Source organism: Mastacembelus armatus, chromosome 16, assembly GCF_900324485.2.
Source record: "Mastacembelus armatus chromosome 16, fMasArm1.2, whole genome shotgun sequence".
In the NCBI taxonomy this organism is placed as follows: domain Eukaryota; kingdom Metazoa; phylum Chordata; class Actinopteri; order Synbranchiformes; family Mastacembelidae; genus Mastacembelus; species Mastacembelus armatus.
Genome location: NC_046648.1, coordinates 7,678,661 through 7,694,274, shown reverse-complemented (window position 1 = coordinate 7,694,274; position 15,614 = coordinate 7,678,661). Strand labels below are relative to the sequence as shown.

The 15,614-nt window shown below is 40.6% G+C and overlaps 1 protein-coding gene across 1 annotated transcript; it reads left to right on the top strand.

Annotated features, from left to right (window-relative positions):
- The first annotated feature begins 323 nt into the window (after positions 1-323).
- On the top strand, positions 324-5,715 carry prdm13 (PR domain containing 13). The gene is made up of 4 exons (XM_026294123.1): positions 324-491; positions 1,967-2,098; positions 2,233-2,353; positions 4,229-5,715. The coding sequence occupies exons 1-4, from the start codon at positions 324-326 to the stop codon at positions 5,713-5,715; spliced, it is 1,908 nt and encodes a 635-aa protein (XP_026149908.1).
- The last annotated feature ends 9,899 nt before the right edge of the window (positions 5,716-15,614 follow it).

Below are 15,614 nucleotides of genomic sequence, written 5' to 3'. Positions count from 1 at the left end.
CTCTCACAGTCGCTCACACACACGCTCCTACTCTAAACTACCTTACAGCACAGCAATCACCTCTCTGCCCCCCTCTCCCACACGCGCGCGCACACGCACACACTGGCATCCTAAGCTGGAGAGGTCGTGGGGGCGGCGGCGGTGGGGAGTCGGTGTGGGGGTTGTATGCTACCTTGCCTGCACCGTCACTAGAAAAGCCGGAGTGCATAACGCCACCGCGTCACTTTGAGGGCGGATATAGGCCGGTCCTCATCCTCTCCTGCTCTCTTCCTCCTCCTCTTCCTCCTTCCCTGCACTCTCCCACTCGGTCTCCATCAGTCTTCATGGTTCTGATCTCACCCCTCACCATGCAAGCCACCCGGGCGTCCACCACCGTCAGTGTGTTTGCAGACTGCAGCATCCCGGCCGGGCTCCGGATAGGACCGGTACCGGGCATCTTCAAACTGGGGAAGTACGTGTCGGACCGTAAGGAAGCTGGACCCAAGAAGAAGGCAAGTCTAACTCATTGAAACTTCTTTTTCTTTCTTAACTTGTTTATGTCAAAGTTATACATGTGGCTTTAGTTTTTTTTACTGTGCAACAAAAAAGATGCATCTTATTTTGAAACATTCTGAAATGATGTAGGTTAATCAGGCGCAGTGGACAGCTTTGAGTAAAGTTTGCATCGCTAGATTGTTAAAGATGAAGTAATGCTGCTACATTTTTAAATAAAAATGTTTGTATTTACTCATTTCAAATTTAATCAGGCTAATTGGAAATTGCAGCTGATAACTTCAAATATTTAAAACATTTCCTTAGATTTTTTTTACCGAAATATAAGCTACGCTGCTGATGAAATGAAAACTCCTAAATGTCTAAACACACTATTTTGAAACCCCCTTTGAACTGAAGCAGGTAGGCCTGCAATGAAAGTAAATCAATAAACGAACGGGCCGGATTTGGCTTTAAAGCTGTACTGTCAAACTCCATCGGGCCTTCGCTTATTAACTGCTTTGGCCTGTCACGTTGGAAATAATTGAGCTCCATTAGTGGGTGACTTGTCAGTCTGCGCTTGTACTTAACCGGCCTAATGGGCGACCCGGGTCTGCTGTATGGGACTTCATGCCCTCAGCCGCCTCACATTTCACTGCCACTCCGGATGAGCCGTTTAATGTTAATGTAATCCGGCCACAGAAAGATGCCAGTGAGGCTGGAGATGCTGCCTGGGGCTAAAAACAAATATTAACGACAATAAAAAACCAAGTCAAACAAACTGTATTCCTGTTATTTTCCAGATAAACAGCAGCCAGGTTGGAAATAAAAACAACAAAACCAGGAGCGAAGAATTAGAAAATAAAAGTTTAATGGTAAAATAGAAAAAAAGTCTAAATAGCTTTAAAAATTCGAATATTTAAAATAACACATTTTGTACAAGACAGTGATAAACAATGCGGCGCTGTAGATGCGTCTTTAACTGTCCCCACTAGTGATTGATGCGTCTAAATGCGTGGCCCCGGGGCTGCCGGCGATCATCAGGTGCAATCTCCGTGTCAAATGTCAAGCTTCGGCCCTGATGTCCTTGAACAGTTTAGAAACGCTCCGACACTCCTCAAATTCGTTTCCCGTATCAACTCAATTAGGCCCGTGTGTCACTCTCTTCAGTAAATTATCAGCAGAGCGGATAAAGACGCGTTAAGCGCGTTTTGTTCATGCATGGCCGCAGCACCTCCAGGTACTATAGCAGACAGGCAATTTTTGTTAAATCAAATACAAATGAACAAATAAAAATGGAAAGATTAAATAGGGAGATTAGGCTACCGAATAGATTTTAATGACATACAGAGGAAAAACGCTGAAAACGTGTTTCTAAAAAATAAATTCGTTCATTCGATTCAACGTAGATATGTTAGAGTTTTGTGGCATGTTAAAGGGCTTCGGTGTTCATATCCTATCAGCTGACAAACTCACTTTGGCTTTGTTTTCACAGATCCGCTTAGTGCGGGGAGAGTTTGTGGATGAGTCGGGCTGTCCCGTACCAGACTGGATCGGATTCATCCGCGCAGCCAGGAACAGTCAAGAGCAAAACCTGGAAGCTGTGTCGGATTTACCTGGCGGACAGGTGAATTCTTCACCCATCACACTTTAACCTCGCGGAATTTCTAAGTGTTGCCTTTTGGTTGTTGGTTTTGTTTTCTTCCCCCACTTGGGCGCTTCAATTAACTCCGGTCTTTCTGCTCCGTTTCCTGTTTGAAGATTTTCTACCGTGTGCTGAGAGAAATCCCCGCAGGAGAGGAGCTCTGTGTTTGGTACTCCAACACTCTGGCCCAGTGGTACGACATTCCCACCACGGCCACGCCCACCCACGACGAGAAAGGTAAATCAAACAGCTAATAATGTCCCAAAAGAGGGTTTGACCACTAATGGGAAATAAAATGTCTGTAAAATGATGTCCATTATAACACTGAATTATCAAATTATATCTGGATTGAAAATTTCAATTATAAAAATAGTCAAAGATGTTTCATTTAGAGAAGCACGTAAGATCAGCTTCAGTCATATACAAGGCCTGACGTTAAAGATCTGCCAATCGCTGAGAGATGGACACAGAATACAGCCTATATATTTTAGATTATTTATTAAAATCCTTTTTAAAACAAAAAAAACTAACAACAAATTATTTAATAAAAGCTTAAGGGAAAATTTATTTGGCGCAAGGTGTGAGCATGTTATTTTTGAGCTGGGCTTTAAAGCCAGAAAAAACCCAATCTGTGATTAGGCCTATTTGTCCTAAGCCCCTACTAATTACTGAACATGGGTGCACGAATATTAGAAACTACACAAGAAACAGAAAAACAATGAGGCACAATATACTAATCTTAGTTTTAATTACCACATATATTCGTTCCTTTTGTCATTAGCTTGCGTTTGTACTAATCTGCATGTGTTTGGACTTGGATAATGACATTTCCTACTTTCCGCTTGGAGATTAATGTCTAATCCTGGCAAAATACCATTTTAGCAGGGACTAATCCGTTTTTAAAAAGATTATTATTAACAGATACGTTAATCTGTCTCCTTCATGAGACAGTGATTTGGGATTTCATTCGAGTAGGAAGACCACCTTACGGGAATTTGAATAAAAAGTAAAAAAATGCTTAAAATAATATCAAAATGACACGGAGAAAAAAATAGCAACTGTGCTATGGTAATTACAGCGCTTGAAAGACAGAATAAAGCAACCGAAATAAAGCAATAAAAAGCAGAAACTGACGAAGAGGCTGGTGAGTCAGCCGTGAGATAGAGGTTAACAAATGTCACCGCGTCATTAATATTCATGTATTCAAAAGCAAATAAATTCAAAAACAAGTGCTTCACGGTCAATTAGGTGGGTGCGTTAAGGTATTGTGGCCTAATGAATGCTAACTTTTATGTGGGGTGTATATTGCCCTGATTCTCCGGCCCAACACACCGTGTGCTGCTCCTGGACATACGCTCGCTCCCATTATTAGGCGTTAACAGATGGGCCGGGGCCATTGTTTCTCGAGACTTGCGATTTCAAGCAACAGCTGCTGTCACTTCCACGGGAAAGCGCACAGAGAAGGAAAGTCCCGCATTCAATGCATCGGTTTCTGAGCGCCAGATTGGGCAGGACGTTTGCTCTTTTGATGGCGACCATAAACAATGACCCGTATGAGGATTACAAAATCATTACATCTATATTAACCCCTGAGTGCCAGGCTGGGGGTTATTAAGATGGCTTCCCGGATCTATTGCCATTTGGCACCACATCTTAGAAGCCGGATCTTATCCATTAGCCCTGAATTTAAATTTCAAGGGAAGTGCAGGAGTGACTGATGAAAATCTAAATATGTCTTTAAAGACACATTTTAAGCAGAGATCACTCAAATGTGACCACGTTGAAATACGATTCAACGATTTAGATTCAGCGCCCTCGTAAATGCCAATTTTCCATCATGTCACCACCTCTTTGCAGGTCAGGTGCAGGTGTTGTATGTGGTGATAGACCTTAAAAGGAAAAAAAAGTTCACTTCTATATAGACGCTCACAGGTTGGTTCTGTACAGGCTGCCAAACCTGTTAATTTCATTTTACGCACGGAGCCGGCGTTTTACTCATGGGATTATACTGTTGGCATGTAATCAGTATTAACTTGTTACACGCTGCGTTGTGTTAGTTAATGATCCTCATCCATGTCATTATTAATGTCATGTTCGCTGTTGTCTCTACAGGTGAGGAGCGTTACATTTGCTGGTACTGTTGGAGAATATTCAAATACCCGAACACCCTCAAGGCCCATGTCCACTTCCACTGCGCCCTGAGCAACGGACGGGGGTTTGTGAGCAGCGAGCAGGCCAGAGGCACTGAGAACTTTAGCAGGTCACCGAAGTCAGGAGACATCCCAAACACGTCCACCTCTCCGAGGAGCGGTCACAGTAACTCCTCCATCTCAGACTCTGGCAGACGGGCGGTGTCCTCTTCGCCATTTGTAAACAAAGCCGGACTGTCAAAGAAAAGCAGCTCCGAGGAGCAGGACAGGGCCCTCGACATGAGCGTTACTTCAGCCAGAAACCAGGGACACCTCCTTGGCCTCGGCGCCACATCTTCAATGCTAAACAGCATGGGCTTCCACCCGGGTGTGCGCTCTGCCTTCAAACCGACTGGTCTCTCCAAAGGCCCGGGCGCGGATGTCAGGGACGATGCCAACGGAAAGCTGAGCGGCATGGGATTCAGCAAACTCATTGGGAACATGAAACCAATCCGCAATGTGGGCGAGAGTCTAAACGGAGGAGGAAACCATCCACCAAAATGCGCACCTGCAATTATGGACTCCACAACGCCAGTGGTGCAGTGCACAAACGCTATCCGGGGTTTCCCATTGCTGCCTCACATGGAGGAGACATCAGCTTTTAAACACGTAGAGAGTCGGATGCATTCCGGCCTGTCTCCCTCACGTTACCCCCAGATGCCCCCTGGACTCCATTTTGAAAGATTCTCTCTCCCTCAGTTTGACGGTATGAAGACCTATGGGGGAGACTGTAACATCCCAATCATGCCCTTCACTGTCTATAACGGGGAGCTCCTGTACAGCTCGCCTTATTACCCTTTGAAATTCCACTTTAGTAACCTCCTCAAGTACCCAGACTCCATGTCCTACTTTGGTGCACCCTCCCTGAATCAAGATCTGGGGTCAATCACCAACATTGACCGGGAGATCGCTATGCACACGCAACAGCTGTCTGAAATCGCTGCGGAGAAGAACCGGACGAGGCTGGACTCGATGCCCGCCGGAAGCGCGAGTAATACCGGATCCGGCAAACCGAAAAAGGGGCACTTGTGCCTGTATTGCGGTAAGCTCTACTCGAGGAAATACGGCCTGAAAATTCACATGAGGACTCACACAGGTTACAAACCGCTCAAGTGCAAGGTGTGTTTCAGACCCTTTGGAGACCCCAGCAACTTGAACAAACACATCCGGCTCCACGCTGAGGGAAACACGCCCTACAGGTGCGACTTCTGCGGCAAGGTGCTGGTGCGGAGACGGGACTTGGAGAGGCATGTAAAGTCCAGACACCCCGGGCAGACTGTCAAGAAACTGGACGACAAAGCGGGCGGCCTGTTTGACGAAGCAGAGCAAAAAAGCGACAATGACAGTGATGTAGATGTGTGCTTCACTGACGACCAGAGCGACCAAGAATCAAGCAAAAACAATGACTGACATATTTCAATGCCCAGGGAAAGACTGTTCATTGTCTTGAAATTGTGCACACAACGAGGCATGTCTTTTAGTCTTGTGTAGTCTGGCATTTTTACATTTCAGACAGTGGTCCAAAGGCGTCTGAAAATCTCCAACAGAATCACACTTTTTCCATTTAAATATTACTTAGAAATAGTGGGAATTTTTGGCATCAAAATAAAATTTTAGGTTTTCAGTCCTTTAACAAAAAAAAAAAAAAAAGCTAAAAACCCAATTTGGATCTTCATTTAAAGCGCATCAACATATACATAACGGTTATGCACAGTAATCAGGCAGACAAAATAAATAAATAAAAATCAGTCTTACTCAAGGACACGTCAACAATACCCAACTTCTCTGCATGCTCTCTTAACCATGGTTAAAAACAGAAGGTTTCAGTGGCGGGCCAGACATTTGCGTTTTCTTTCACATGCCAATCATCATTATTGTTTCATGTTTTCGATAGAAATTGGACTTTACCTGCTGCATTTCATAACAGCGACACTACAATAGCATCTAAACAACGGCACACAAAGCAAGACTACTATCCTCTACAGGCACTTTCAGTCGCTTTGAGGAAAAACAAACTGCTACAGATGATTATGAAAGTAAATGATTTTGTTTTTGTATCATCATTTTGAAAAGCCACTAAACTTAAGGTCTGATCGAAAAAATAAAACAAAAAACAACAAAAAAAAACAACAAAAAAAAACAAAAAAACAAAGCACTACATTCCACACACTCTGGGAAATTCTTAGTTGCAAAAATATATTTTTAAATGTCTTTTCGTTTTTTTAAATAAAATGCGCAACCTGTTCAAAATGTCCCCATATACCCCTTTAAACTGTCAGTTGCACTTTAAAAGCGTCAATGGGTTTTTCATTTCAACAATTCATAATTATTCTAATGGAAGTTATTGTTTTCATGACTTTAGTTAATAGCTCTGACTCCCTACGCCTCACTAAATAACACTCTGTACTTCAAGTTGCACTTTCTTGCCGAGGCACGCTGTTCTCAGAGAAGCAGCCAGCAGCAGCGCCCAGTTTATTTAAGGATTTATTTCTTAAAGAAAAAAATGTATTGATTGCAGTTATAGCCTATGTAAAGTGTTAAGTATGATATTTCACCTGTCAGTGGAGAAGTGTTGTATACGTTTGTTTGTAAATTATATTGTCTGAGGACAATATTTTACTCCTGTCCATTACGTCGTTGGTTTTCAAATAAAATTTAATTTAAAATATCAAGACTGAGTTGTTCTTTCTGTCTCTAATATGTTCTGCATTATTAATCCTAACGTTTTCCGTGTGAAATCCCATTCAGATCGTATAACCAGTTGTGTTTTGTGTTTCAAACTCATAGGCAGGTTTTTCTGCTGTGACGGTCACAAGTAGAAAAGCACTTCAACTGATAAACAATGTAAGGATGGACTAGTCAATTTGGTCGATTTAGAAAGACAAATTTTTTGTTTATATTGCCATCAAGAAAAATCCTTAATGCCTAACAAGGCCTAGAAAATTATAAAAGAACAATGTGTCATTTTTTTCTTCCAATAATAATAAGTTACAGTACTGGCTGATTTGTTACCCTTTAAATTGATTACAGTATTCCCTTTTCCAATCAATCAGACTAAACCCATCATAACAAATGGACTTGTGTCTTTCCACAAGAGGTGAGGTAAAAAAAAAAAAAAAAAAAGAGCAATGCTTTAGGGTGAAAATATTGTTTTGTATGTTATGAGTAGTATAATAGTCTGGCATTGAAATTCTACTCGTGTTAAAAAACGGAAAGAGCTATCATTATAAAATTGAACTTAAAGTGTGAAAATTAAAAGCGCTCAATGCAAACATACTGGCCACTGTGTCCTTTGTATTTTTCTGTTGTGGTGATGGAGATAATTTGAGCTGTAGCTAAGCACACTATATTGTAATGTGGATTTGTACAGTAGCTGTCTAGTAACTGCAGTGAATTAATATTTTGCCCAGAAACAGAGTAAAATGATAAAGTGGCATAAAATAGAAACAACTGTAAAGTACAACTGAAATTTATATTTAGTAACACTTGGGTAAACAAACTTTCCAATAATGCTCGGAAAAGGTCAGACACACATTTACCACAGAAACCCACAGAAGCCTCTTGCTGCTTGTCCAGTGAAAATGTCTGGATTTGTGGTTTACAAAAGGTATTTGAACTTCTGAACTGTGAATAGTGAAATTCATAATGTACTCCCCCAAAACGTGTCTTTTCAAATGCTTGAATTTAAATGCTTGTTTCCTTGTATTTGGATGCAGTGAACTTAGTACTCAGCAGGCTTAGTCTCCTGTAATTTCCGTGACTGCTTTCCACACACTCCTACTCCACTCACTAGTCAAACTGCCTCCTCTTCACAAACAGAACAGGAGGCCAAACAATATTCCAGCAATACACATTATCACAAGCTGCACAAATCTCTAATCAGAAGCAGCAGAAACCACACCCTGACTGATTACAGCTCAGCTGACTATATTTCAGTTGCTGCATAGATTTTACTCCATGTTTTGTGTCATATTGAGGGCAGTGAAATTATGACAGACTGTTGCAGAGTTCATCCACCCTATAAATACGCACCATTTGTGCTTTATTTTGCATGCAATTTTCCTTGGTTCTTTGCAACAGGCAAATAGAGAGCAAACAACCCCCAAAGACTGTAAATGGTGACATAAATACATCATGGATTAAGATATGGTTTTCACCTAAATGTATCCTACACTGAAAAACCTGTCAAACATTACTGTTGGCTTCTAACCAATAGACAGTCACTGATATTTTTTTTGAACAGGAAAAGTTAACACAAAGCAAAAACATGAAGATGCTAAAAAAAGTATTTAAATGATACTCAAAAACAAACAAAAAAAATATAGTAATATAATTTGACATGATTGAATAAATTAGGTCTCTGGACAAAATAACCAGCAGGCGTTTGTTGCTGTAGATTATTTACTACAATGCAGCACATGTCATCCAGATTCCAGTGACATGGATTTTTCTACCTTATGTATAAAACAACACACCAGTCATGATGTGAGGTTAGCTGTGGAGTGTAAAAAGGATAGGTTGGCCATCTGGTTTAGGTGCAGCTAACACTGCAGTGAGCAGTTTGTCATATTTATTGCTTCATAATTACAATATCTAAATAGTGCTTGAATTGGACTGAAAAGAGATGCCGCTATTATAAATCAGCAGCCTACATAATGTGCAGTGTAACATAGTGCGTAAAAAGCTGTCAGCCCCAGCATTCACTGACAGCTTGTCATAAGCAAGTAGCACTACAAAGGTCCTGCTTTAACTGCTAAGCTTCAAACTAGATGATTCCTGATTGTAAGCTTAGCAGTGAGTAATGTTACAAAGCTAACTGATTACTGAAACATAATCCTTCAGACTCCTCATTGCTGACAAAGTAAATACATTACTGTAACAGGTTATTGAGCAATGCAACAGATTGTGTGCATATGCCAAGCTCTATACAGACTATGCTTTTGGACCTCTGAAGAAAACTACATCTATTGTACCTCACACAGTTGCACACTTTATTTTCCTCGCCTTGTTTGAGCAAGAAATGACCCTATTCATCCCAACACTGCAAATAATTTCATAAGTGTCCAAATTGATTAGAACATACTGAGAACCAAGCTGGACACAAATCTAATGGGATGCTAACCCGTACCAGGCTTCAGTGGTTTTGAGTGGAAGCCTTGATTATCAGACATTGCCCACCTTTTCCATCTAGGTAACATCTGCCCAAAAGTAGAGCAGAAAAAGTATCATACTGTTTATCCATTTATGCAGGTAAGATAGATTGTGGGGTAGTGTGTGGTTGAGGTGACCATGGCGGTAAAGACAGAAATGAACAACAAACCTAAGCTTTTGAGTTGCTGGGTAATCTGTATAGTGTAGGAAATAATGCGATTGCAGATACAAGCGAGCAAATGAGATTTTTTCTAGGGGATGGTGACTCCATTCTTTCTTCATGCTCAAGCTAACACGGGTGCAAGGAATTACCAGGGAGGAAAACTAGGCAATTCATGTTGTGTAACATGATGCATTTACTTGTTTGGTGGATTAAAGTCAATCTATATCCTTGTTTATAGTGACTTTAAGGTAATAAGAGGCATGTGATGCACATGGGATACATGTATTATAATCATATTGGCCACAAATGCACACCATGATTCAAGCCACAGGAATTATTGCAATTAACCACAAAGTATTTTTACTCTCAGCGGGGCAACAGAGGGTCAGAGCTGACTTTCCTTTATGTGTCTGGTCCCTTGTGTTCACTGTACCCTCTATTATATTCGCTTGACTATGTACAATACTTGGGGCTCTTTGCTGTGGGCCCCCACATCAGTCTGGATTGGATCCAAATGCAGTTTGTGTTCAAACCCCACTTTCACTCTCTCACTGTGACACCCCGCTCGCTCATCCCCTCCCACCAGCGTTTTCAATCAATTAGTGCCGTTCATTAGTGGGAACACTGGGGTAAAAGAGTTTGACTCCCAGCCTAGAATCCAAAACCAGACTCTACCGGCAGGCCAACCACCACGCTGAGGCCGACCTGTATCCAGGCTACGATTGAGTCACTTCTAAAGCTTGGTGTGGGTATCCTTGATCACAAGAATCCTTTTGAGCTGCTTGCCTTGATGACCAAGCAATTGATGGAACGTGATAAAGATTGTCAGTTCAAAAACCTCTTGTTGCAGCCTTTAAAATATTCTTTGAATGAAAATGGCTTAATTCAAAGCTATATTTAACCGAATGTCAATCAAAATTCAATCAATAGAGTTTAGAAAAAGAGTATATTGGAGCAAGGATACACAAACTGAACTCGTAAGAGGAAGAAAAGATGATGGACTTAACATATTGCGCTGAGGATGGGCATGACTGCAGACCAGGGGTGCGGTCCTATTTATTCAGCCCTTTTTTCTCACCACGCATACAGTGCTGTTCATTTACATCATTAAATGTGGACTGTAAATGGCTGGACACAGTCAAACAGAAAAGCAAATGTGTATGTTTCATTAAATAACTTGTTTATCTGAAAGTATTCAGAAGAGTTATTTGGAGTTTTGAATAAAACCTTGTCACATTATTGAAAACTCTTTGGACCATGAAAACATTGGAGAGCATATAGATTTTATACTAAAGATCTTCTTGACAGCATATGTTTTAATAAATAAATTACAATTTATTATAAACACTACTGTGAAATAAATGACTGGCGGCTTGTATCAGAATTTGTGCTGTGGCCTAATATTTAGCCATTACCGGGCAGCTTCTGGTGAAATAAAAATCATTGCTAATGCCAAATAACATTAAAAATAACATTGGCATGCCACTGAAAAACATCAGCTCCTAAACATTTTGATATATGCGTATTCAAAATGTTTCTACAGATGTCTGTGATGAGAACTAACAGAATTGGCTCTACTTAAGCAATCCCATTTCTAGGGCTGCTGGAGAGTCAGTGTCACAATACAACACAGCAATTTAACTGGGTCAGCTGCTCTGAGAGCCACCAAGACTCTGCTTAAGATGCTTAAGAACAGCTCACAAGTCCGGGGGAAAAAAAAGAAAAACAAAAAAACTTCATACTGTGCTTGTCCACTGACACCATAATCTCCTGACACTGAGTGTGCTGGTGGCCTGAATGATCAATCACCATCTTCAGGACATGGTGTGACATTTGTATTCAGCTCAGAAAAAATGATTGGAACACTTAAATCACACATTGGGCCTTGATAAATTATTCAAGTAAAAAAAAAACTTTAGTAATGTATATTATATAATTTGTTCAGAACAAAATGACATACTATCAATCAATGGAAATCAAAAACATTAACCCATGAGGGGCGGTATTTATCAGCACACTGAAATCACAGTTGCATCAGTTTCATCCCATCAACACATGACCTGTGACAAAGTGTGTATGGCCCCCACATACCTATATGCACTTGAGACTGTGCTGGGAGACAAAGCAAACCTTCTTGTAACTGAATGTATGAATGTGCCATCTTGGAATAACTGGACTACCTGTGCAACCTGATGGGACTACAGGTATTATATTGACAAATACATGTGGACAAAATTGTTGGTATCCTTCCATTAACGAAAGAAAAAAAAAAAAAAACAACGCTCACTTGTAGTAAATAAAAACTTACTGAAAATTAACTAATGAAAATCAGACATTGCTTTTGAATTGTGGGTCAACAGAAGCATAAAAAAAAACTAATGAAACTGGCCTGGACAAAAATGATGGTACCCCTAGAAAAAATTGAAAATTATTTGAACATAGGGACATGTTAAACTAAAGTGTGTCCTGTAATTAGCATCACGGGTGTCTTCAAACTTGTAATCAGTAGTTGGCCTATTTAAAGGCTAAAAAGTAGTCACTGTGCTGTTTAGTATCATGATGTATACCACACTGAACATGTACCACAGAAAGCTAAGGAGAGAGTTGTCTCAGGAGATGAGAAAAACTGGAATGTGACAAAAACAATTTTAGAAAAGCATGTTAAAGGTAAAGGCTATAAGACCACCTCCAAGCAGCTTGAAGTTCCTGTGACTAAAGTTGCACATTTTCAGACGTTTAAGGTTCACGGGATGAATAATACAAATGGTAACCAAAGAGCCCAGAACAACTTCCAAATAAACTGACTCCAAGGTTAAGGTACATCAGTGACAGATCCATCACTGAGCCAAAGTAGACTTAATGGAAGAAAGCAGGAGGACTCCTTGAAAGCAAATCATAAAATGGCGAGACAAATTTGCCAAAATTGACAAGCCACAAAGCTTGTGGGAGAATGTCCTCTGGACAGATGAGACAAAAGTGGAGCTTTTTGGCGAGTCATATCAGCTCTATGTTCACAGATGCAAAAATGAAACGTACAAAGAGAAGAATATCTACTGTGAAACATGAGGGGGCTCAGATGTTCCTGGGGCTGCATTGCTGCATCTGCCACAAGATGTCTTGAATCTGTGCAGGGTACAATGAAATCTCAAGGCATTCTGGAGAAAAATATATTGTCCAGTGTCAGAATGCTTGGTCTCAGTCACAGGTTGTGCGTCCTCCAACAGGATAATGACCCAGAAAACAACTAAAAACACCAAAGAATGGCTAAGAACAAAACACTGGACTATTCTGAAGTGGCCCTGATCTAAATCCTATTGAACATCTGTGGAAGGAGCTGAAACATGGAGTCTGGAGAAGGCACCCTTCAAACCTGAGACAGCTGGAGCAGTTTGCTCATGAGGAGTGGGCCAGAATACCTGATTACAGGTGCAGAAGTCTCATTGAGATGAACAGAAATCGCTTTATTGCAGTCATTGCCTCAAAAGGTTGTGCAACAATATAAAGTTAAGGGTACCACCATTTTTGTCCAAGCCAATTACAAGTGAGCATTGTTTGGTTTTTTTTTCTTTGTAATGGAAGGGTATGAACAATTTTGTCTATGTGTGTATGTTATACATGTAGAGTTTTACACTTAGTTTTTGTCATATTCATCAGTTGAGCATGAGTTTTTAACATCACAACTAGTTTGGAGACAATCATGGTCAACTATGAAACTATACAAGGTCTCTATGTAAAAACCTGGACTTCTTCCAGTTGAGCTGCTGAGGACTACTTGGCACTGACAAAGTAAGCGGTGGTCACAAAACAGTGAAAGTATATAGGTGAAAGGGAATCAAATCAATTCACTGCTTCTGAAAAGAAAGAAGCCTTGGCAGTCCTCGTGTCCACAGTTAGAGCAGAACATACTGTAAGTGTCAATGCATCTATTTTCTATAATGCTTCACCTATTCATAAACAGAGCTTGGAGTCTATCCCATTATGCTTGTGTGGTCTTAATTCAACCTACAAGTTATTTAGATTTTCCAGCTCATTTAAGCTGCACTTCTTTGGCTGTGAAACAGAAATAAGAGGAATCACACATGCAGTCACAGGCATGGAACATGCACATATAAGATGTAATAGTAACCTACTGTAAATTTCTTGATATAGTATAGCTGTGTAACTGCATAACAGAGGTGCACCAGCCATTGATAATGTCAAGTTGGTGTTAAAGTGAGCATAATGTCCATAAGTTAGAGTTTTAGTTGGTATATTAAACTTAATCCTTTGTAAATGATTTGTACAATTCTAGTACGCATAGTCAGACTACAATAAGTCAGAAACATATCATGCAAAAGCAGCTAACATTGAGGAAATTTAGAAAAACTTTGCCGATATAATCTTTGGTATTTTTAAGCTATATATTGTTATTTTTGTTATGTAAAGTTCTTTTAAAATCTTTACAGCTTTTGAAAGTAATAAATATTCTATACATTATATATATATTTTTTTACTTTTCATTCTAAAGCAGTGAATGTTCTCGCCTTGTACAACAAGTTGAATGGTAATGGCCAGTGCATTAGCAGTCGCCTGGTTGTTTAGTAGGCTGAGGCTAATGAGGGAATCAATGGACCATAAGCAGAACTGCTGTAGCTACAGACAACTGAAAAATAAACTTTAACAATGGATGAGCTACTTTGTCCTCAGCAATGTGCACATCTACGCAGTCACACTAAGCACATGACAGAATAATTCAGATCCAAATGTAGTAGCAGTGTTGCACCTCAGTAATGTCAACAATGCTGTGTTGACCAACTGTTACTCTGTTATGGACTGGCATAAGCAGCCTGTCGATAGCAGCTTGTAGATGCCTGTGGGCTTCAATTAAATCCAACTTTTAACCCGTCAGTCGATAAAAAGATAGGCCTACTACTTTAACTGCCAAACACTTGTTTTGCCCACTCTCCCCCACATCCATTCACTGTTCCACATAGGCTGTTTAAATCTGCGATGGCTAAAACTTTACAAAATGTTATACAAGCTGTTTACAGAGGTTCTGCAGACTCAGTTAAAGTGATTTCAGCAACAAGGACTCACTATATCTTACTGGTTGCAATGCTGCTAAAATGCCATCTCACTTGCCTTAAAAAAGCAGTTCAACATTTTGGTTATTTGCTTTCTTGTTGCAAGGTTTATTGTTCAGTTTAGTTGTGTCCAACTCTCTGTGACCTTAGTGGGGGTTTTTTGGCAAGGGATACTGGAGTGGGTGTCCATTTCTTTCTCCAGTGGACGGGCCATTTAGAATCCCCAATCAACCTGACATACAGGATTTTGGACTGTGGGATCAAACTGGAATACCTGGGGAAAACCATGCAAGCACGGAGAGAACATACAACCTCGATACAGAAAACGGTTTCAAACCAGGAACCTTCTTGCTGTGAGACAACAGTACTAACCACCAAGCCATTGCATTGCAAGGTAGAAATGATCAAAATCTAATGTTTTGTACAATATAGCTAGGACACACTTAGCTTAACTTACTAGAAACAATAGAAACAGCTCACATACCTATGTACCTATACCTCTTCTATATTTGTTTACCTAATCACCTTGAAAGGTTTCCCTAAGTCATTGTACACAGCCTAGCAGTTGGCATATGAAGGTGAATCAAAGGCAGACATCAAAAAATAGAGAACTGGCACAGGATGGCCGGCAGCAGGTGAGTACTAAGCACATAGATGGATTAAAGCCTGATAGATACTCCGCGACAACAGGGAAATGTATTCGTTTTCTGGAGGTGGCAGGAACAAGAACAAAGTTAATTCTCGCCAGGAAAATTTCATACTCCATGTGAAACTCAAGCGCAAACATCCTGAGAAGTCCCTCCCATTGCAGGACACGTCACTTTCGCTAAGCATTGTGGGAAGCTGATAAGCTATTGGGTGTCGCCATCTTTTACCACAGACGCGCTCCTCCATACAAAACGTTCGGGCTATTTCGTTCCACAGATTATTAG